Source organism: Polypterus senegalus, chromosome 17 (assembly GCF_016835505.1).
Source record: "Polypterus senegalus isolate Bchr_013 chromosome 17, ASM1683550v1, whole genome shotgun sequence".
Taxonomy (NCBI): Eukaryota; Metazoa; Chordata; class Cladistia; order Polypteriformes; family Polypteridae; genus Polypterus; species Polypterus senegalus.
The window spans coordinates 14,331,405-14,356,448 of NC_053170.1; the positions used below are offsets into that span (position 1 = coordinate 14,331,405).

A 25,044-nucleotide genomic window follows, 5' to 3' on the forward strand; every position below is an offset into this window, starting at 1 on the left:
AAGAAAGTGTTTTGTTTAGTTCACTAATTGGCAAGACTTCCTGTCCTGTCTGCTGATATATTACAAATACTGCAGAGAATACTGGAGCACTGACCAATAGAAATAAATGATAGAATGTCTCTATTCACCCTAGAAGTTAGTTAAGATTCAAAATGCAAAGTTGGAAAAAATAGGTAAAAAAAGAAAAAAATAATAATTTTCAGAAAATATCTCATATTGACTGACATTTTTTGAAAGAAAATTTTGCAAGGAGTGATCAAACATTTTGATCCTGAACCTGAAAGGAGTATTCTACGGCAGCAGTTTTGTAAGAGGCCAAAGATTCGATTGTGTGTACTAAATATGTAAATTGCAAGCTTTAGGCATTTATGGTTTATAGTGTATGTTTCTTGTTTCAGAAGACAATAAATATGGAGGCCACAAAAAAATAACAAAATTAGGTATTATATTATAACTGAATTTCTAATGTAAGAGAACAATAGACTTGAGGGGTTTATTATTGCCTACTTAACATGTTCCAGGACTAATTAATTTCTTATGCCACAGTCAAAAAATTGGATGTGAAATTCCATTTTGGCAGGAGGTCTCTTAAATTAGCCAACATCAACAACAGAAGAAACATTGCTACTGTGGAGCAAACCATAATGGGGATTCAAAGAGTAATGTGTGAAATAACAGACACTATATGAATTAGTTAAGGACCAGGAGAATCCTTACTACATGAACAATTAAACATAAGGAAGGTCGGCACTCATTGGGTGACAAAGAATGTTGAGTACTGAAATGAAACATCATGAAAGTCAATGTCCTGAGGAGAATCTCAAGCCAAATTTAAAAAGCATTTCTAACTAATGATGAAACTTAGGGTTAAGATACATCATTATGACACAGAGTTCAAACAGCAGTAAAAACAATGAAAATTTTGTGACTAACCATATGCTAAGAAAGTAAAAGCCCATGCCAGAGCTAATATGGTGATTTGTCAATCATATTCATTAAATGCCTCAAAAGGGACACTTACACTGTAAAGTCAAATTTGCTTTGGGATTTTGTGAAGTCAATGAGAGAAATGTAATGAGGAAAGCTGTCAACCAACCTTTTTTTTCTTCATGACAGTCTTCCCATTCGCACTGCATACGTTACAAAGGCAGCTCTGTGAAACTGTGATTTGGATAAGATGATACTCCCGCCCTATTTTGTAAACTTGGCCTTTAGCGACTACTTCATGTGTCCCTCTCTGAAAGGCTGCCACCATGTGATGCATTATGCCAATGGTGAAGACATCATGTCAGCTACAGAAGAGTGGTTGCAGAAGCAAAACAAAAGGTTTTATTGAGTGGCATTGAAGACCATCAGGAATGTCATGGGAGTGCATTGATGATAACAGGGATTATGTTGAAAAATAAAACTTGTTTGGATTGCTGGTGTGTGATGCTTCATGATTTAATTTTTCATACACTTTCTCTTACATATTTTAAATGATTTGTTTTCTCATTTTGGGTTTTGAAAAATGTAGAATGTTGAAAATTGTTAGTTATCATTTTCAGTATTTAAGATTTGTTGCATTTCTTTTGAGCTGATTCAGACATTATTTTGGTTTGTTATGGACGCCACCATTTTGTAAGGTTGTTCAGCCAATGTCTGGGAAACAAGTTGGATATTCGTGGCACATGATGCCACTTTCACTATAAGATAAGAGGTCACTGTCATGAATTAAGAGTCCCAAAGCATGCAGTCCCAAAAACACATCACTGACATCACTTTCAAACTGTGGCTAGTAATGAGTAAATGCATAGTCTTTAAGAAATTAAAAAGATGTATTTCAAAAAATGCTCTGTAACCAAAAGCTAGCTCTGGAGACAGCAGAAGGCAAAATGGAATTGCCTGTAACAAAGGCAATCCAAATCAAACTAAGTCCCAATTGAACAGTCATTAGACAGAGCAAAGTTCAAAAATCAAAAAATAGCAAACTCACAAAAACACAAGAACTCACGACTCCTCATTGCATTTAAAATGAACCACCAGGAACTCTGCGAGACCCTCAGGGTTTATAGGATGAAGGTCAGTTCCTGGCCGTAATTGGCAGGTGGCTCTGCCTTTTGAGGACCACCTGCAAATCACAGGGGACATAACACAGGCAGTTTACATCCATAAATAAAATCATAAACAAAGAATAATGCACATAAACAATATATATTAAAGAATCAAAAATGAACAAAATAGACATAAAACATGAATCTGAAGCCCAGCAAGGAGAGGAACCCTGGCTAAAACATGATAGTCACCACTTACTTTATATTCTGTCTCCATCTGAGACTGTGGATAACCTGTGAAAAGCAAATGCTTGTGTACTTTTGTGTTTATTCTTCTGTTTTCAAGATTATAGGCACTTCTTTTTTAATTTCTGTTAAGCATTTCATGCTTTGTGTCATTTCTGTCTACTTTTCATTCTAGATGTTTGCATCTTTTATTGGCAAGATCTTTTCTCCTGTTCCTCTCATCCTGCTGCTGCTATGTTTCAGCAGTACAGGTGTTTCTCAGCTTAAAGTGTTTGTAGGTCAGGCTTATGATATTTTGATCATCCCTTCTAAATTTTCTAAAATATATAAAGTATTGTATGATAGTTTATTTTTATTTAAACTTTTATTTATAGAAATATAACAAAATGTACATTTCAACCCAACAGTTGTAACAGTTTGTATCATTTAAAAATATTAAATTTCATTGGTTAAATGAATTAGTTATAAATATGTATTGTTTTCTCTTATAGTTTACTGCAAACACTGCCAAAGAGGCAAAGGAATGGGTTGATCAAATAAACTTTGTTCTGAAAGGTTAGTGTTTAAAGTATTTATGGTCTTTTGTAGTTTAACTAAGATTTGATTTAGCAATCACTGTCAACACAAAGTTTAGTGTACTTTGTAAACTTACAGACTAGTTCTCAATGTTAATATAATGTAAACACATTATGTTTAGACATTATACTTTAGAATATATTGCTTTATTAAAGCTCTAGTTATTTAGTGATGCCAAAGGATAAGGCATATGCTAATGGCACAATCCACTTCTCCCTGGTAAAGACGAATTCCCATATTCCTAATGGCATTACAAAATCTGGTTAATGTTTCTGCTTAAAATTTTAAGAGTTGAAATTTAAGATTTTTATCATTATTTCATGTGTGAAGAAAAACGTACTAACATATGTGCTGTATTTACCCAAACAAGTTTCCAAATGTGCCCCCATCTTCTTGTTGAACTCTTGTTGTTCCTATGTGCTTTAAATCCACCACCATCATACCCATGCCAAAGAAGTCCTCTGTCTGTTATCTCATCGAGAATCGCCCTATATTAGCATTCATACTGGCATTGTAAGTGAGAATGGTGAGAATTTGTTTTTTATCTTTGATAAGACTCTTGTCAGCAAATAAGAAAGGAATATACTTTTCAATTCAAAAAATAATTCCCTCATCAATTTTATTGCCTGTATATGATCACAGAATTTTCCAGAAATATTTAGTTTACAATATTAAACGGGGGACATTCCACTATTCCCACTAAACATTCTGACACCTTTACTTTTTCACCTCATCTTCTCTGCAGAACATACACCTTGTCTCCTTCTATTCACCATGTCCTGCTCTTTGCCTGATTTTTTCCGTCATACTCCTATATTCCAAGTCACAGTCCTCATATTCTCTGCTTCATACATCTCACTCACTGTGTCTATTTTAACTCTCCTGCCACAAAACCTGTCTCTCCACAGGCATCAGGTCTATGACCATCATAAGTAAGGGTTTCTCCTGTGTATGATTTTATGAGGGTCCCCAAGTTTCTGTGTGAAGTAGGCCCACTTATAATTCTTGTAATTGTATCTCATCATCAAGGAGTTATTGGAGCAGAGATTATTAAGGTCAGATAACCTTCCTGATACCAACCTCTTTAGTTAACTTTTACAACAAGAGGAATGCTTATTTAAAATTACTGTAAGTGAATGTTTAGATTGAGATGTTAAAATCAAGCATAGCAGAACTTTTATGTAGGTATTTTTATTAAATCTTGATTGACCTTGTGTGCAACATATAATAATTGAAAAGAGAGTAACAGGGCATACATAGGCATGGGCACGATAGGTTGGAAAAGATCATAATGACTTTATGTTTCAGTCTATATACAGTAAATATAATGAATCCACAGCAGAGGTTAACCAGTGATTTTTGAAATTGGTGCAAACTACTATCTCTAGCTGGTTCTAGCTGCTTCTTGTCTTCAGTTGAGAGAGAATGCTTTACCAGACCTTTAGAAGATAGACGATTCCTGTAACATCCCATATTTGAAAGAGGAGTCTTCATGGATAGCATCATAACAGTTGTTTCAAACTGCCCAAGAGCTTTTGCTACAATCGCAGCCTAACAATTAATGTGTAAAGGTGAAGGCCCCATGCGAATGATACCACAAGTTTCTAAAAGCTTAAATGAAAATCCCTTGTAGAGAACTATGTCAAGCAACTTTTGAAAATTAAGTTAAACTGTATCCTTTATCTACTTTACCATTAGTGTTTTGCTGTCTTTTCCAAAGAAATGAAAGAAATATGTCTGACAAAGCTGACCTTTTCAGAACACATGCTGGTCTGCAACATCAAAGACATTTTCCATTATTTAGACTTGTATTGTCTCTCTATCTTTTACATTACTTTTTCAATCATTTATAGTGTATGACAGTTATTGTTTTTGCCTTTTTTAGGACATGAAAATGACGCTTTTTGAAGTGACTTTTTAAGTTTGCATGCCTTTCTCCATTCTTTTATTTATCTGCTGTAAAAATAAATTCCAAACAAGTACATTCTTTATTTCCAGTCTCAAATAATCTACAGTTAACATTTGTTTTATATAATACTCCTTATTTGATCATATGGCTCAGAATATCCAAATGCAAAATCAATCACTTCTCAAAACACATACAATAGTTCAAATGCCAAGTACATAAAAATTAAAAACATATGGCAGGAGAGGAAAGGAAAAGGAATAACTACTACTTACTATATGTATTATACAAACACAGTATGTGTATTTCAGAAGTTTGCTATATTCAATAATTTTGCTTGCAAACAATTACAGTAGATGAGATATGCTGTATTTTTTCACACAGTGGTGAAGAAGCAGTATAATCTGTTTGGGTATTGGTCTAGGTTAGAGCTCATGTTTAAAAAGAACGAAGTCCAAGTAAACTGATTTCTGTTTGCAAAAACCCCAAACAACATCTCCTCGCCCTGATGCCTTTGTTTTTGGTTGAACAGACATAAGCTCCACCCAAATACCATATGATGATGGGGAGGAAGATATGGAAGAAAGCCAGATTTCACAGGGAAATGAAGATCAAGAAGAAGAGACATATGATGATATTGATGCTGCAATCTCCCCAAACACAGCACACAATTCTTTCTCGTCTCAGAGTGTTGATGGGCCATTTGAGGATGAAGAAGACAATGACATTTATGAGGAACTTCCAGGTGTGTAATTCCAGGTGGACATATGGGTTTTAATAGGATATGAGTTATGTGACAAGACATTTCCCAAGTATATGTTTTGAAAAGATATGTCTTTCAACTTTAGATTTGCCTGAAAATAATGAGATCATAGCTTTGAAATGCTATAATTGCTTCCAGAATGAAGAATAGTCTGACATTTGAACTGGTGATAGTGGTTAAAAATGTTTGTAATCAGAGACTTCACCTGGTTTCTTGGTCACACCAGGTGGGTTTAAAATGGGTGGAGCTAACAAGGAAGTAATTAATGGGTTGTAATTAATTTTCAACTACTTCACAGCTTACATAATCAAAATGCCAGAGATGTCAGATGTTCTTAAAAAATAGTAAGAACCATCTACAAGGTGCACATAGCACACACAATGCTTTGTATAAAACACTGAAATACAAATAACAAAATGCATTGATTGGGGGAAAAGTGTAACAATATTTTTATTTCAAAAGTAAAGAGAAATGAAACAACATATATGATACAGAGCTTCTAACAGGAATATATCAATATTTAAATTAGATTATACTTAACGTGGCCTCAGAAGCCAACACAGAGTTTATGGTTTTTCACAACACTTTTCATAATTATAATCGTCTATCATATTTACTTAGAGACAGCCTCACCATATTTACTAAAACAGTAAGACAAATTGCAGCAGTGTGCTGTCCATTACCTCCTATATTATATCTTTGTAGAAGGTAATTTTAATTTTGCTTTGTTGTTTTTAAAACTGTTTATTTTTTATTTGTGATAAAATGGTTTCATGTCACACTGATTATTTTAAGTTACTTTTATTTGCTTTTTATATCAGCTGTGCACCTCTTATTTAATTTTGAATTTGATTGTGCGTCTCTTTAGTCATTCTTTAACTGATTACAGCATAGGGTCACACGAGGCCTACAGTTGCAGACTCAGGTGCGAGGCAGAAACCAAATCAGTAATCCACTTCATCACAGCATAAGCACAGGGAGACTACTGTATGTAAACTTCACAAAAATCCTAGCCCAGAGCTCTGTTACTTTGATGCAGCTGCACCAACTACCATGCCACTTGAATCTTAACACTTTGATTATGCTGAAGTCTTTAATTTCTATCATTGCATCATCCATCATCAAAACATTTTAATTTTCAGAATTGTCCTTGTGACCTGTGTTGACATTTATAAAAAAAATCCATTTATATTGATATATAAAATTTAAACGTGATGTTTTCCATGTGTAAACAACTGTAAAGGCAAACAAATAGATTACCTTTTCCTTACTGAATATTGAAATAGTGTTACACAGTATAAAGTTGATAAAATTGATGACAAACATTAATGAGATTTATTGTAGCGCATATAGCCTTGAAGAAACCTATATTATGAAATAGAAAAGAATACAAAAAATATGTTGCTTATTGCTCAGTCTGTTTTTCTGCCTTGGGTTCAGTGTTGCCAGGGTATCCCTCCAGCTTCCACAAACGTACATTGAATTAAAAAGGTTTGAAGACGTTTTATGTTAGTTTTAACATCATTTGTGTTCTTGCTTCATTGTGCAAACTCTTTGAATCTAAGTACTTTTAGTTTCTGCCTTTCATAATACCTTTGTGAGAGTGTTATTATATATTTCTTAAGGTATTTTGCTACTGTATCTATACTTGGGAACAATATATTAAACCTAGAGGCACTGTAATAATTTACACAACATACCATTTTAGTAAGTCTTTATTTCCTAAATTATGCAATGGCCTTTCATTATCAAATAGAATAAAATGTTATATGGAAAATCTATCAAGATAGATTAGTTTTTGCTCAGTAAATAAACTCTAAGCATAGGCTTCTTTAAATAATCTCATTGTTTAAACCAGTCATCTTGCTGAAAGTATATAATATATAAATAAATAGTTCAGATAAAATGAAAAGTACATGCTTGAATCATTCAAGCATTTTATACAGTTTTTTAAAATCTCATTGCTGGCAATATTTATAGTTTGGTTATTTTTATTTTTTTTTTTGTAATTTGTGTAGTCTTTTATGAAAATTTCAAACTAATTCAATACAATTCTGTTTCCTTAAGAAGGTAACAATTCAGAAAATTCAGTTTGTCAACTGTTTTCATTTTTTTTTTTATAAGTACTTAAAAGAGAGGATATTCTTATATATTGTGTTATCATAATTTAAGGCAACATGAATGTGCAATTTATTAAGACAACACTTATTTTCTCTCTCTGAATTAGTGTGTAAATATTTTTCAGATTTTTATTAAGCTGATGATATACGCCGGTGGTATGGTAACACACTTTTGTAAAAGTTTATTTTATTAAGTTGTATGTTGAAATCAGAGCTGTCCTCACATGACTTAGGTTACACCCTTTGATCTAATTACATCAGTGTACAAAGATTCTTCAAAGTGTTACGGCCTGCTAATTTCATGCTATAACTGTAACATTTTCTTATTCAAAGCAAGAAAGGAAAAAGCTAATATCTTTTTTGAATAAAAAAGAGGAAGAATTTCCCACTCACTGCTCAAAAAGACACTATAATTTACTTCATCACCTCCAATGTGGAACAGTTTCCTATTATGCAAATGTTAACAAATTAATTTCATAGCAGCTCATCATTTTAATGAAGTTTTAAAAACATCTACAGCCCAGGAAAAAAAATAACATTTTCCAGGTGATAAATTTTTCCAATTTCCATAAGACAAGTACATAAACTTGTTCAATTAAGGGAGGAATCTAAAAATGAAAGCGTCTGGTCTCCAAACGCCATGAGCATTGATGGGTAATTTTATTGAGTGGAAAATTGAATCAAATTGCTATATTGAAACAATTCAGCTTTGAAAAGTCTCTGAGGTGTTCTATATTGATCCACGTGGCATGGGTGTGTGACCCTGCTGATCACACATTGTTTTAAGATAATACTTTGCTATTACTTGTGCTGGAGTTCTCAACCAATATTGTGAGGACCCCTGGAAAGAATTGTTTATTAAGAGAGCTGACCTAAAAAATTCTTATATAGAGAACATTTAATCACTTCCTAATTTTTTTCTTTTTCTTTATTTTTCTGTTTTTATTAGTGCCTTACATGGTTTTGAATAACTAAGCAGCTAAGAAAAAAACTGAATGTGTATTTGTAATCCATATTTGCAATATATTTGTGTAGGTTTATATCATGGGAAACTAAAAGTTAATATGATGCTGAAGAATTGTTAATAACATTTTGGACATATGGTATAGCTTAGAAAGCTACAATTATAATCAAGCATCTATCCATTTTAAAAATTCTCCTGACTACCTGATCAGGATTGCAGGCACCAAAAGCCTTCCTAGTGTATATATATATTTAGCCTGTCTGGAAAATAAATATGTTGAGGAGCTCCAACTTTAATCTATTGGACAGTACTGTATGTGTTAAAGGCACATTGGTAATCAACACCGTTTTGACTCCTGTTGAGCTCAGGCGAGTAATGGTAAGGAAAAGAAAGCAATAATAATGGCCGAGAAGAGCAATAAAGGAGAGGAAAGATAGTGAACATCAGCAGCTAAGTAGGAGCTTAAAAAAGGATAGCCTACCAGCAGGTGTTCTGACTGATTCTGCGCTCTCACTAAGAAAACCAACAGGCCATGGTAGAATAGCTGAATTCATGTTTTTGTGTCTTATTAATTGTGTGCCAATAATAATTAAGAAATAGTTTCACATAACCTCAGCGTGCAAACAATGTATTTAATCAGTGAACCTGACTGTGACTGTGAGGAGCTTCAAGGTGCTGACTGTGAATTGTGAACAATGTAAAAATACATTTGCTTTCTTCACCAAATCTGATTAGACAGACATATAATATTTATTAGGGATTTTAATTAATGTATTTATTATTATTATTTTCCAAAGTTTTGTAAATAAAGATGGCATTTGAAAATGTAATTAGCAAATGTCTTTAGCATCTACAACACATAAATCACTAATTGAATAAGACAAGACAGTGAAAGAAAAAGCTGGAAATAGCTTTCCATTAGCCTCTATAAACCTAGGTGGATTTCTGGTGTGGTGCAGGATTCCTGGAAGAGAATGATCAAATGTCTGTTGGGGTTATGCTGTACATTTGTGCATAGTAACAATGAATGAATTTTGCCTATTGTCACGCTAAATTCTAGTTGAGCACATATACTGATCTCTACGTTTTTTAACGCACAGTATGATGTTCTGATTTATTTCCAAGGACTACCAAATAACGTAAGTTTCTGAGTCCCTAAAAAACGTAGTATAATCCACCTATTCATTTCCTGAACCCTTTTTTTTGGTATGATCACAGGGGGCCAGGGTCTATCAAGGTATTAATAAGGTGAAAGCATAAACTAACCCTAGAGAGGATGCTAGGCCATCAGATCACACGCATTACACCGATCCCACTCTCATATGGATCAGACCATAGTAAGAAGACTCTGCACAGTGATGAAGTCAGAAATTGATCGAAGGTTTTTGGAGAACACTATCTTATTATCACATTTCCTTAAATTCTGTATATCTTATGACTGTATTTGCGGAGAATTTTTTGTTTCTTTTGAAGCTCATTACTAAACTACTACTCACTTTATGAAGTATATGTAACCATTTAATATATAAATAACATTACTGCTCAGAAAGTAGTTTTCCTATAAATAATGCGCCACACCTTAAGTTTACTTAATTAATCTCTGATTCAGAGGGTTAAATTATTTGTTTCAGAATAGGAATATTAGTTACAGAGTGATCTGAGATCTCTAATAGTTAGTAGTTGAAAAAACAGACCCTAGCTAATAAATTGGATGGGTTGATTTAGGGAAGCACAGTTGAGCTCATGTACAAATTTGGTCTGGCCCATTTTTCAACAGAATTGTCTTTTCTATGCCCTCCAGCTTTCCAAAGACATGTTGTGATGTCAGTTGGTATCTCTACATTTTCCCAGTGTCTGCTGCAATCGATTGGCTTACCTTTAAGAGTGGGCTTCTGTCCATGATCCTCAATAGGATTACGCAAGTATTCAGATGAATGTGAATGGAGTGTACGATTTACCAGTGTGAGTTAAAGCAGCCCTAGCAGCAATCATTCTCCTCCCCATCATTAGAAAATGAAAATTAATTTGACAGCAGTTTTCATTGTGGGCTGCAGGAAGTGCACTGCTTTTTGTGGATGAAACTGATTGCAGACCTGCCCTTGTGCATGCTGGTTATCCTCAATTCATGATGCAGAGCTGAAGTTAAGAAGTGCCCTCATGGTCTTTATTTATCTGACCTCTATTTGGTGATGCTGGATAAGTAATAAGCTATTTCAGAATGTAACTCAGTTTTTATCCTTTCTGTGATGGGAAATGGAAGAGCATTCCTTTCTGCCATCTGCTTCTGTATCTCCAGTAAAGAGAAATTCTAAACATATTTAGTATTAGATGAATTTCAGAGGCTTTTGAACAATATGTCTACACTTGAGGTGGATTCTACAAGTGTGATCTATTATCAATCATAAGTCCAGTAATAATCACAAACATTTCTCTTCTGCTGTCTGAATTAAGGTACTGCCTGTGAAATTCAGGCTGTCCAGTCCTTTATATAACTAGGGAAAACTAAAAAAAGCAGTTCCAATAAATCTCCATTTTAAAGTGACTTTGAAAGTTTGTGCATAAAAAATAAAATAAAATGAAAAAGACATGGTATAACCATTTGGCTCTGCCTAGGTGAGCTACAGCAAGATTGCAGAGGATGCACTGGAAAGTAGCCTCTCATTCTTTTTCTGCTGTTTCATCACAGCCAGTCACGTGGGTATTGGGAAGAGGATGAAACTACCAGGCTTTGGGCTCACTTGGGGAATTGGCAAGAGATCATGTTTCTTGAGAGCGCTGACGGTGTGTAGTAGAAGAAGTGTTTGGAGACTTTAGTCAGAGGACATAGTTTGAAAGGTGCTAGGAAGAGGGACATTGGCAAAGCAATTTGCAAAACATATCAATTTTATCTGGGCAAGCTACAAAGTAATTTTACCTTCTGCTGAGACCCTAATCCTGAGATAATGAACATAATATACAATTCACATAGATTTTTCAGATTTTTTTTTCTTTTTTATATATCCATCCAATTTGTGACATTTCCAGCTTCACTTCAGAGTCACAAGGAGCTTGAGCCACACTTCACAAATATCACTTGCTCAGATTGGACTGGTTTCAGTTTGGCAGTGCTCAGACATATGCACAACACTCAAGTGGGACTGGGCAGTTTTCCCAGTGATTTTAAATTCTATTTTAAAGTAATGCTTAATTTATTTAAAAGAATATTGAATTACAGTGGCATAGTACTGTCACCCCAAGAACCTGGGTTCATAAACCAGCACATTTACTGCATCTGTGGAATTTGCACCCACTCTAATGTTTATGTTCAGTTTTAATACCTTTACTTTCCACATCCCCATTACATTCATATTAAGGTGATCATCTGTTTTATACAGGCCCTTTTTAAGTGAGTGTAAGTGTGCAAGCAAATGTGACCCACACTGGAGTGGTATCACAAGGAAATTCTTGCCTTGCTTCTAAACTTGCCAGGTTAGACTCCTCTTGATCATGTACTGGAATAAGGAGTGTAAGAAAATAAAAAGGTATGAAGAGATTTTTAGCAACAGAAAAAGAAGTCACTCCAACTGTCCATTTTGCACCCCTTCATTTTTTTTAATATAGGCTCATTGGGACCCAGATCCCATACCTGCAGCAGTGAGTATGAGGGATTATTGCATCCTGGAAGGGATGCTTGACCATCAAGGGTTATACTGATGCATGTACTCCCTCTCAACCAGTAAACCTGATTTTCAATACTGTTTGGAATTGGGAGGTATCTGAGAAAAACCCATGTGAATACTAGGAATATGACCTCTATGTAGACAGTAATCATGCTGTAATCTGGAGGAGAAACCAAGTCCATGGAGCAAGCGTGAGAAAAGTTATGTTGTTTTCAGGTCAATGACAATACAATAGTGATTGTCATGGCTTAATAAAAACATTTCAGACAGTGGTTAAAACATTAATTTCATGGGAAAGGCAGGAATTACCACCTCATCACACAAAGGCCAAGTAATTATGAAAGCAAAACAAAAATTTTACAGTAAAATATAGAAATCCTAAAACAAAATGTTAGCATGTAAATATTTGAGACCTCTGTTAATATTGTTTTGAAAATGAAAACAGGACAACATTATTTCTTCAGTTAATTTTTTTTTCAATGTACAGTATTATGGTTTTGTGTATCATATTACAAATGATGAAGATAACCTCTGAAGTGCCTTTGCCTAGTCACTCAAAGCATCCAAGATTTCTAAATTCAAAGTGCATTCATCCATTTTCTTAGTCAAATACAAAAACAATCTATGCTAGAGTGTCTGAATTTTAGTATTGAGACTGTTTTAAAAAAAAAAAAGTAAGTAAAACTTATTTTGAGCAGGATTCTTACAGCAGCTCTAGAAAGAGCTTTGCATGTGTACAGATTGCCTCCCCCTTCTTTTCAGTTAAAAGATTAAATGGCACTGAGCTCTTAGTGCTTCCCTGCACCTGCGTTCTACAGAGCTGTCTCCTACTTCTCTCTCTCTTCAGCTGAAGGCACTGTAATGACTCGTCTCCATTGCTTGAGAGGCAGGCCTGGCGTCTGTCTCCTTTGCAGCGGAATCTGTGGGGCCACACAACTTAATGTTCGATCCCCTAGGTCCCTTTAATTCATAACCGCACAGGATGCTCTGGGCTGCCCCTGCCTTCTTAACAGATGGCCTGCCTGACCAAGAAAATTGAGCCCCAGCACTCAGCTTTTATGAGAAATGTAACAAATGGGCTCTAATGAAAGCTAGAAATGCATAAGACATGTAAAGTGTTCAGTTTGGTTGGAAATCTAAGTAGTCTTCCTACAGTTAATTCAAGGCCATATAATAATTACACTATCTAATATATACATATACCTTATTTTTATTGATTACATTTTTTCACTCCCTCATTCACTCTTTTCTGTCAGTTGACTGTAACAATTTGGTATGTTTGGTATTTTCATTTGTTACCCTTTATTATCCCTTTACCTCAGTCTAAAGTTTAATGTCCTTCTTTCTCTGTGCTGACTTTTTAATGAACACTTAATGAAGTCAACCTCCTCACCATCAAGTAAAAGAGTAACACTAGAAAATCATAAAATCAATCAATCGATTCATCTTTATTTTATCTGTAGGCAAGGTATCACAAGTCACTTAAAAAAACTAGGATATGTTATAAAATAATCAGTAAATAAAACAACTTTCAGTAATATGTTACATTTAAAGGGTAACTTGTTCACAAGTGAAGAACTGATTAGTACAGTGGAGTATATAATCTAGTTATTGCTGTAAAATGGAAGGGGAATATAGTTACAGTCACGTTTACTGATAGTAACAAAGAATGTCTTTTGCAGAAGGTAGAGAAAATAGCTTTACAGTGGACTGAGGAACTTTTCCCTTTAAACAGTTTAGTAAATGAAATATTAGATACAAGCTGCTTACTGAGAGTGGTAAGATGACTGTGGGTTTAACTTTAAAATTATAGATGTTTTTAATCTGTTGAGTTTTTGGTACAATTCCGACCTTTTGAAAATCTTGCACAATTTTATTTGCCCACTGCTTTCTAGAATTGTGTATTTTATTACTGGTTATTGTTTTGTCATGCTGTAGTTTTATTTATGTGGTTTTTTTTTTTTGGTTCCTAAATGTTCTGATATTATATTTTAAAAAGTGTTATATTCTAGACTTTTGTTTTTCAAATTCTGGATTGGTGAGTTGTTAAAGTTTGTTAACCACTTTTAGCACAGAAAGGGTCATCTATAAGGGTGATCAAATTTATGACATTGGTGAAAAATAGCAAAATTCATTCCAACTTAAATATGTGATGATTACAATCACTGCTAAATATGCTGTTTATATTTTTTTTAATTCATGGTGATTACCATCACATATTTTTCTCAAATATAATTAGTATGACAAGTATATGCTGCCCAACTCAACTAGAACTTATTACACTGTTTTCATATAAACTTTTCACCTAGTAAACTTGGAATCTGCAACTGGAAACATTCTACTTTAAAAACGTTTTAACAAAAAAAAAATAAAGTTTATACACATATAACAAGATATCCCCAAACCTTCTTAATTCAATTCAGGAGCTTAGTAGGCCGGAACCAATTTGTATTTTATATGTATTACATGGTGCTTTCCTAGTGGTATTTTAGCATTGTGTTTTTTGTTATATTTCAAGTATGCCGTATTTGTAATTATTGGTTTGCACATTAGGCCAATAAGTAGAAATGTATTTTATAAAAATAAAAAGAATCGTATCTAGTTTCATCTTTGGTGTAAATAAGACAAGTGATGTTTAAAGCGCATAAATTATGAAATATGAAAAAACATGCAATGTCATTTGCTTCACTTTCACAGAGGTGCTTTGAAGCACGTGTCCACACACATTGTAGGTAGTATTTCTTTTTAGAGCTCAGCTCACCAACCCCATTGGCCAATTAATTTGAAGTCAATGGTAATTTAGTTTAAACTCTTCAGCAGCACTGATGTACACTGAACGTTGATTTATTTAGGAAAGATCTGTTGTGTAACCTTTCCTTCCTTAGTAAAGGGGGGAGAGTGGCTTGGCGACTAAAGCTTAGCCTAAGTTTGTTTAGATCAAATTTTGAAAATCTGTGCCCAGGCTCTGAAGTGATTTAAATTGATTTGAATACAGCATTGGATCACCTTGGATGATGGGGTAGTTTGAAAATGGGAATAGAACTGGACTTCATTTTTTTCCATTCTACTCTTTTATTGTTGTTTCTGTTAGATTTTGCTTTGTTGCAGCAATTCGAGTTTTTAAACCTTTGGAAATATTACACAAAGGTATCCTTAGGCTTGGTGGAATGAGGAAATTGTTATATAACTAATTGTATAACTATTTTGAGTAAAAATTACCAAAATTAATATATGTAATAAAACAAATATCTTCCTACTGTATCTTTTATAACAGATGAGGAATTCCCACTAGCTACCAGTGGAGAAGGGTGTGGAAACAAATTGCCATCAGGAGGTAAGTATATCATTTGCAGCTTTTTCAGCAGCCAATTTGCAGTATGAAGTAAATGTCTCTATAAAGTTTTATCCTGTTTTATAAAGGGAGGGCCATTTTCAGTCACACATATTCTGTAATCAAAGCAGAACAAACAAAATTAAAATCACTATTACAACTTGCTTTCAAGCATGTTTTTCTTTTTCTTCATAAAGTCTTGATACATTAATATAGTGAATATAATCTATTTATGCAAGTAAATAAAATGTACTGACTGATTTCTTAGTAAATGTCTTATGTTAAACCACTTCACCACTATGCTGTCTTGTATTTATCAGAAATGACAAAATGTCTGCTTTTTTAAAAAAGTTCTTCAAAATTGTATATCAAACATTTTGTTTTGTAATTTGCTAGCTACTGCAGCACTTTACAGTGAACAGTGTTATTATGAAAGTATAACACACTGCACTGGTTATACTTCAAGATTATAGGTTAAAAAAAGACAATAGCACTGTTCAGATAGCTAACATTTTCTTCTGGGTATGCAAAGAGACTAAAACCCACAAAAGATGCTCTTAGGGGATTATACAGTATGTGCATGATTTTCTATTGAAAGCCAAGTTTTTTACCTTTGTAATACTAAAGAGCATCAACAAGCAAATCCAATATAAGGGGAGCCAGCCAGGATTTCCTTCCATTGCGGAAACGAGGCCAAGTATCGGAGCTACAGGAACAGGGCAGTGTCTTTAACCAAGGGAAGTTAAACTTCTGTCTGTCACGCACAGCTGTGATGTTTGGCCTCCAGTGTTGTTGTGCTCAAGGTGTTTTGATAGTATCCACTTAGATGAATTATGAAATGAGATTAAATCACTAAATATTTTGTGGTTAATGAAGATGATTGTTTTGGTCCTGGATGCCTGCACTGGCATGCTAGCAAAAACATACTGTATGTTGTTTCTATCCTGGTGATGTAGCTGAACTAAACATGATTAGTTTAGACTGAGCCATGGCATATTTTAACCCTGCGTATGGATTAGGCAGGTCAGAAAACAATTCAATGTTTTTTTTTTTTTCAATACATTTATTTTGATTGAAATCTTAAGCCTTTTTCATCATTTATATAGTAAGAGAGCTGTTACAGTTGTAACATGGCCAAGTCATTTAAACATCTACGGCCTCTAGTGTTGTTAATTCATAGTGTGCTACACATGTATCTTTTCAAGATATGAAAATGAAAACTGTTGAATACCTTCTGCTTTCCGGCCTATACTGTGAATGGGTGTGAATTAGGAAGCTGGCACAAGATCCCTTTTCCTTATCACATCTCACCATACTGGCTTTCCTCCCTCCCATGCCAAGCTTGCTAAGTAGACAGAGGGTGGAGTGGGGAGCATGTAGAGCAGGCAGCAGCACAAGGAAACAGGTCATTCAGTCTTCTTCCAGGGCGGAAACACAAACAGCTAACTTTAAAAAAAAAAATGACAGAAAAGCCATGTGAGTTTACAACATATATTATTACAGGGCTTATTTGGATATTCTGTGTGATTTTTCTTGTTTTGGTATTATGTCTGTCAGGGTTGTGTGGAGATGGAGCCCATCCTGGCAGCAACAGGTGCAAGAGAGAGACCAGCCTTGGATAAGATTCTAGTCTTTCACAGGCCCCACATAGACGCCCTTACAGTAGTCCACCTGACATGGTAACTTTTGGCAAAGTGAAAAATCAATAAAAAGTCATCATAGGAATCAAACTATCTTCTGTGTCACCCAGATTATTGATACTATATTTCATTTTCACCGAAAAAAATGTTAAAAAAGTAAAACTATAATGTATTGTAACAATTTAAAGTTGAGGAGGGAATGCTGTGTCAGACAATTTAGTAAGACAGGTTACACTGGGGAATCTCAAAAGTTTGGAAGGCATAGCTTGAATACTTAGACAAGTATAAAGTCTTCTTCCGGCTATAGATCAATCAGGCTCTTTATGACCACTTAAACTGGTTTGCAGAGCTCTCAAAATCTATGCCATGAATCAAATAATGTTTATGAACAGATCCATACTGCACATCTCATAAAAGCTGAAGTCAGGTTTTCATTATGGAATGTGTGGTTAATATAAATAACATAACATTACGTTCTTAAAACAGCTTTATTCAGTTCAGGACTGTGACAGACCGGAGCCAATCTTGGCAGCACTGGTTGTGCATTGGAGTATTTTTACACGACTTAAAAAATTGATTTTTAAGAAATTCTTCTATTAACAAATTCTTCACATACCAAATGTAACATACTCTTCACATACCCTGGACTATATATAATAAGGATTAGATGTTTTAATGAAGAAGACGCTTTCCTTAGTACTCTACTTCAGTGTGAGTACAGTTGCCCACAACAACACAGAATTGTGCAGAAGCAATTATCCTCTGCATTGTATCATGTGGGGAATATAGGCAACACAAAACAGAGGAATATTTTTGGTTAAACAAAGAATACCTGAAATGTCTATGTAATTTTTATTGGATCCCTCTATTTACAGTAAGTTGTTATATAGAAAACATAAAAAGCCTCATTTGTGCATATAAAGAGAAGCTTAGTGGAGCAGTGGTTAAGCACAGCTGCCTTAAACCTGTAAGGACCAAAGTTTGATACCTAACCTGATTACTGTGCGTGTGGAATTTGTATGTTTTCACTTTTATTATGTGAATTGTCTGCATAGAAATGAGCAACCAAGACCACCATTGACAGGATAAAGGAATTCATCTTTTTTATGTTTAATAAGAGGAGGCTTCAAAGAGACCCAAATCTAGGTCTTCAAAATTCTAGTCGTATCAACAAAGTTGATCTAGCAGAAGTCTTTCAATCCAACAGTGAATCAATCACCTACTCAAGCACACTGGAGAAAATAAGTGTAAATGCATTCAAGGCTAAATCAAAGAAGCAATTTTCCATTCAAAGCGTCATGGAAAACATGAACCAACTACAGAGCCATGGAGCTGAAAGGTAACATACAATGTTAAAAAAGTAACTGGCTGAAACATCAGGGCAACATGGCAAACAAACAAGCTTGATGAATGAAGTAGTCTTCTCTCATTTATCAAACTTCTTATATTCTTATTGTTTCTGGTCTTCTCCTCCCATATGCCAAAAACACTACCGTTGGTTAAACAATGTCTCTAAACTGCCACAGTTTGAGTAACTGTGGGGTGTGTGTGTTTGTGTGTGTCCGGTGTTAGACTTGTATACCATCCATTGTGCCTACCTTATGCCCCATACATTAGGAGAGAGACATATTTTTTTCTGTTATTTATTTATATTTTTGCTGTCTCAGACTTTTATGTTGAACATAGCAGTACTGGTAAGAACATATTTAAAATATATACTCATATAATGTTAAATTTGCGAATGGCACTAAAAATGAGGTATAACTGACAGTGAAGAGTCAGAGAGAAAAAAAAATAAAAAAAGCTGGACAATCTTTAAAACTGGACACACTCAGAATATGCAGTTTACTGTAGGAAAGTGCAAAGTAGTACACTTAGGTAAAACCATTATTTATCATAAATACAAGATGGGCAACCTCTAGAAAGAAATTAGAGACTTACATGGACACAGCATTCTTAGCATGAAGGCAGTGTGCCAAAGCATTTAACAAAGTGTGGTTATATTGTAAAAGCTGATGAGTAAAAATCAAGGGGTATTATGCTCTGACTAAATTATACTATAGTGAGACCACATAAGGAATACTGTATGCAGTTCTGCTCAGGATTCTACAAAAATAGAAACAAAAGCATTAGAATTTGTACAAAAAAGATCATTAATCCTCTTTGGTATTGGGCACTGAAAGCAGTATGAAGACCAACTACATAATCTTAATTAAGTTGATCCAGAAGAATTCTTTCAGTTAAAGAATGAATCACGTAGACTTGGACACTATTCAGAATTACTGGCAAGTGCATTTAACACTAACAACACGAAACATGCCTTCACACAAAGAGCTGTGGAAATCTGGAACAAACATTCAAGTGCAGTACCTGAAATGGAGAACCTTAACAAGTTCTAAAAAGTATGTGGGTGAGATATTGGGAGAACTTAGCCATTAGCTAACCAACAAAACTTAATGGCCTGAATTGTCTTCTGTTGTTTGTCAAACATTTTACGTTATTACGCATAAACATTTTATAACTGTATTGCTTTATATAAAATGTGATTATGTGAAAGAATGCATTTATCGGAAATCTAGTTTCTGTTAAGGGTAGGAGAAGAGCATCCCAGTAACCCACTGTACATGGAATTCTCATGTTCTCTGGCAATCCTTGTGCATCTTAAACTGTAGCAAAGTGAAAAGAGTTGTTGGTGACTCCCTTAGAGATGTTATTTTTCACAGAGCACTATGTCAAAATTTCATGCAGTGATTTCTATCATAATAGCACCTTTTCATGCCTCATTACACCAGTTTCCATACAAGCACTTGATAAAATGCCTGTCAATAACCTCAGAATTCAGAATGAATTCCTAATATTTTATCTCTGACATTCCAGCGGAAAACAGAAGAACAATTTCTGCTTTAATACTGTAGTCAGAAAGTTATACAAGGTGACCAGCTTATAGTTTCTTTTTCCAAAGCAAACTTTAAATGTGTGTGCCTCTTCTTGTATAATTACTTTTACCTTCTAGTTAAATGTGTTAATTGAATAGATAACCTATTTGTTTTCAAATATCATCAGCCAATGTAAATTCTTTATTTTCTGGTCATCAGCACTGACTAGTATAGTGTATATACTCGGTCTGTAATTTGTACATATGATGTGAAGAAAACACATCAACATACAGCTGATATATTGAAAAATATAATCTAATAGTTGGTCTGTTCTTAACAATGTGCATGCAGCAATGTCAAATTCGCCCTGTTGAGGAGTTTTGTCTTCATTGGGATAAAGCTACCAGTCTTTCTACTGAATTATTAAGTGTTGTATCGCCCATTAGATGACCTGATTTGAAAGCAGCAAGTCATGAAATTTACAATATTGACCTGTCCAGACTTGACTACTATCTCATGTCTCTGGGTTAAAACAGACTTAGAACTACAAAATTAACTTATGTTACAGACTACAGGCTCACAAGTTTGAGATGGAACCAATGTGGCATTCACACACCAGGACCCTTTGAAAAACACCTCTCATTTTATGATTCTAGGAAGTGAGCCACAAATTATAAACTTTTACGTTTCATTCACATGCATTCTCTCTCTTTCTCTCTCTCTGTCTTTCTCTGATCCTTACCTGGTGAAAGGACGGGGTTTTCCTCCGGAGCCCATACACTGCTGTAGGTGCCACTGGATTTCGGATTATATGTATAATGCCTTCCCATGCTATTTGGTCCATGGCTATGGCTTTGGCATCACTGAGGCTGAGTCGCTTATTTCTCAGATCTTACTCAATTTGTTTTGACAACATCTTTTTAGGCACTGCTCTTTGAACCTTCCAATCCTCTGGGCATTTCTGACAAAGTAGCTTGTATGGTATGTGGCATCTCAGCATTTTCAGTTGTATTGCCTCTTCAACTATTGGTTGGTGGTTGCAGCTTGTCCGTATGATTTCACTTTGAAGACAGTCATGGAAGGAGACACCCAGAATTTGCTGTGTTTGGAAGACCTCAAGCTTGTTCAGGTCTTCTTTGAGCAGGGTCTGTATTTCAGATTCATAAAGGAGAGTTGGCAGGGTTACTGTTCAAAAGAGGTAGATTTAGTCTTGAGGAAGATGTTGGGCTTCCTCCATAGACACCACTTAAGTGAGGCAAACGCTGTTGTTGCCTGGGCGATCTGGCTGTGGACTTCAGTGGTGGATGCCACTTTCTTCTCTTGGATCACTGACCCCCAAATACTGGAATTTTTATACGTGTTCAATTTGGACTCCATCAATGTAAACTTTGGCCTGTGATCCATCCACTGGTCTTATATACATTGATCTTTAGGCCATATGACTGGGTGGCCTATCTGTAGTAAGTACAATCCCAGTTTGCTTTTTGCTTTACAAGTACAGCTTTGTAATTTGGATGCTCACATTGGTAAAACTTAGCTAACTGCTGTTTTTATAGTGGTAATCAAATGTCATGTGATATGGCAATGGGTGCTGTTGCAAAAAACAATATTGTGGTACCCATGGAGAGCTCAACACAAAATGGCCGCACCCATAAAACAAAGTAAAAAAAAAACTTCTCAAAGCTAATACTAAAAATTAACAGGAACACAAATAAACCTGAATAATATATACAAAAATGAACAAGAACAATAATTAATGAGTTTCTAACAGGTACAACAGTACAAAGGAGTTAAATAGGTCTCCTTTTTTCTCCTATGTAAAATAAAAGAAACTATTCTATACTATTGAACCATTGAATAATTTGTGAAGCAACTTCTTAGCAAAACTGTGTGAAATAAGCAGTGGATAATTTGGGAAGTCGATACCTGAAGGGAAGTGAGCCTATCTGAAGATTCCTGTGATCTTCTCTTATAAGTAGAGTATTTGACCACAGGTGCAGTAATTACATAAGGCAGCACCATATGCTTGCCGGAGGCCATTTTTGGGGTAACCCCTGCTTCCCAGAAACTATTATTAATTTTTTGTAATTACTTTTCTTGGTGAGTGCCATAGTGCTAATTGATTGAGCCGTTCAACCCATGTCACCCTTTCAGCATTGTCAGTCTCCAGATTCTTATTCAGGGGTTCTGTTTAACTAATTTATGAGGTATTGCTTGTACTTTGATCTTTTTTGTTCTTTCCTTCTCCATTGCATACATTCATGCTGTATGTGTGTCACCTAAAATAAAAGTATGATATTATTTGTGGATCCTTATGTTTGCAACTCTTTTCATACCTTTAATATGAAGCATTATAACAGTCACCATGATTAACTAAGTTATCTCTGCTGGAATTCAAACAGAATATTGTGATGAATAAGAGTTCTTAGCATTACCATTCAAAAACCAAGCATCAGATCAGCATTATATTTCATCAAATGATGAACATTGATCTATGCTGTAGTATAACATAACAGTTTCTACTCCCATTAATAATGATGAGTGAACATTGCCAACTTAGCTTTGCAAATCACGGAAATGTTTGCAAGATTTGCTGAACTTGGCAAACTTCATTAAAGTCAATGGGGAAGGACTAACTGAACTAGATTTGTCTATTATAATGTTGCAGTTGTCTTCAAAGTGATCCTGAGGGCTAAGGAACATTCTGCCAACTGTACTGGACTGATTATTGTGGCCAAAAAGGTGACCTGAGCTGTGTAGTATCAGTGCCAACCACTGCACCACCGTACCTCTGTGATATCAAAGAAGAAAGTACGCAGTCAGAGAGGCGCAATCATAGATTTCATCAAAACAAACCGGAAATGCCAAAATCATAGTCAAAAGTCAGAAAAAATATGTAGGTCTTTTATAGGCAGAAAATTTAAAGTGGCGTGTCATGATTGATGCCGCCTCCTTCTCTTATGTTAATGTGAAAATCAAAGATTGACCTGCACATTTGGCTACAAGCAAAAATAACTCGTCCCACAGAGTCTATAATGCAAATGATCAGTATTATATACCCGGGGGCAGTCCCATTAATGTTGGCTGTTACAGTTACGGAGGATGTTACACTGGCCTCGCAAAGCATTATGGGGTGCTGATGTTATATATATTCTCCTGAACCGGCCAAATTATTAGTAAATAATTCAACAAATAAGGGTGAACATGAACACAGCAAATTTGCTGAGAATAATGCTTTGATGAAATTCGCTGATCAACACTAACAATTAATCACTTTTGAAGAAACAGCATATTTAGGTTAGCACTTCTACCTTATGGATCCAGAGTCCTAAGTTTGTATCCCTTTTTAGATTGTGGTCTGTTTGGAGTCTGTGCATTCTCACCTTTTCTGCATAGAAGTGTCAGTGTATTCATTCATTTTCTATAACTGCCTGTCCAATTCAGTGTTCCCAAGAGCCAGAGCATTTCCTGCCTGTCACCCCTCACTTAGACTGGTTTGATTTAGAAAAGCCAATCATTGTAACTTGTGTTTGGGAAGCAGAAGGAAAACTACAGTGCCCAGGCAGATATCGGGAGAAGTCTACACAGGTATTCTGAGTCAAGAATTGTGGTGGGAAGTGTGTTGTTTAGAAATAGACTGAATTGAAAAAAAGTGTCATTTCACATAGTGAATGAATCTGTATATATGCATTTAGCACAACCTTGACAACATTTTATATGCTTATCATAAATGCAACATATAATTTAACTAGAAAACTGTTATTTTTCTTGTAAGTATACTTGGTAAGATAATGATTAAATAATGTATTCGGAAGAGTAATTGTTAAAAAATAAAATTGAGGTTATTGGAGTTATTATTGTAAAGGTTTTCAAATGCATTTTTAATAGAACTCAGTTTCCTGAAAATTGGCCATTTTTATTTTGTTCTCTGTTGCCAGATTTTTGATATGCGTTATGCTTGTTATTTATTCATTTTGATTTTTATTATCAGTTTATATTCAGTGCACTACTTTTATTATAATTTTCTTGTGCAGCACTCCAAGGTGATCTACTGATGACATAACCTGAATAGGCAGGTGGATAGATGGATTATTACAATTAATAGAAAACAATGATTAAATGACTTGAAAGTAGTCCTTTTTAACATCGTAATTAAGATAATACTGACTGTTCTAAAAAAATAAATCAATCAATAAATCTTCATTTTTTACAGCATCTGCAGTATGATACTATTATGTATCACTTAGCAGAGAACACATTTGTAACAGCAGATTAAACCAAACACAAAAGTATATTGGTTAGCCATCAAATTAAGGGTAGACCATATAAAGCATACAAGATGTTAATTAGCTTCAGACTGGAGGCATGTTGTTATATAGTTTCAGTTTTTGAATGTAATAGGTAAGCAAATTGTAACTGAAGACAATAAACAGGATAGAGTAAGGTAAGGTAAAGGCTTACATAAAATGAATGCACAAAGCATGTCCCCTTGTCTGCATGGACTTTCCTCTGAGTAATCAGGTTTTCCTCCCACACCCCCAAAGACATACAGGACAAGTTCACTATTGACTCTGAATTGGCCATGTGCATTGCACCCAGTTCTGCCAGGATAGGGCATGCCTTCCACCCACACCATGATCCTGAATTGGATTAAGCTGATTTAAGAATGTTATGTTAGGTTGAATGCACTAACATGGACTATGGAAATTACAGAAAGCATTTATAGTACTTAATACATACAACAACAATATAACCGCTGAAGTGGTTAATGTGTGGTGTGAGGGACACTTTAAATTTGTATAAGTTTAGAACTTAGAATTGTTTTCTGGCAGGCAATGTGGTGAAGTGATTAAGGCTTATAGGACTTCAAACCCTGATGTTGTGGACTCAAATCCTGGCACTGACACTGTGTGCATCAGTAAGTCACTTC

General features: G+C 34.8%; 1 protein-coding gene across 2 annotated transcripts in view; it reads left to right on the forward strand.

Annotated features, from left to right (window-relative positions):
- Nucleotides 1-25,044, forward strand: part of skap1 (src kinase associated phosphoprotein 1) — a 258,909-nt gene that overhangs the window by 174,460 nt on the left and 59,405 nt on the right. For both annotated transcript variants that reach the window (XM_039739883.1, XM_039739882.1), the window contains exons 8-10: nt 2,771-2,834; nt 5,294-5,506; nt 15,542-15,601. In XM_039739883.1, the coding sequence (XP_039595817.1) occupies nt 2,771-2,834; nt 5,294-5,506; nt 15,542-15,601 (337 nt within the window). The remainder of the gene's footprint in view (nt 1-2,770; nt 2,835-5,293; nt 5,507-15,541; nt 15,602-25,044) is intronic.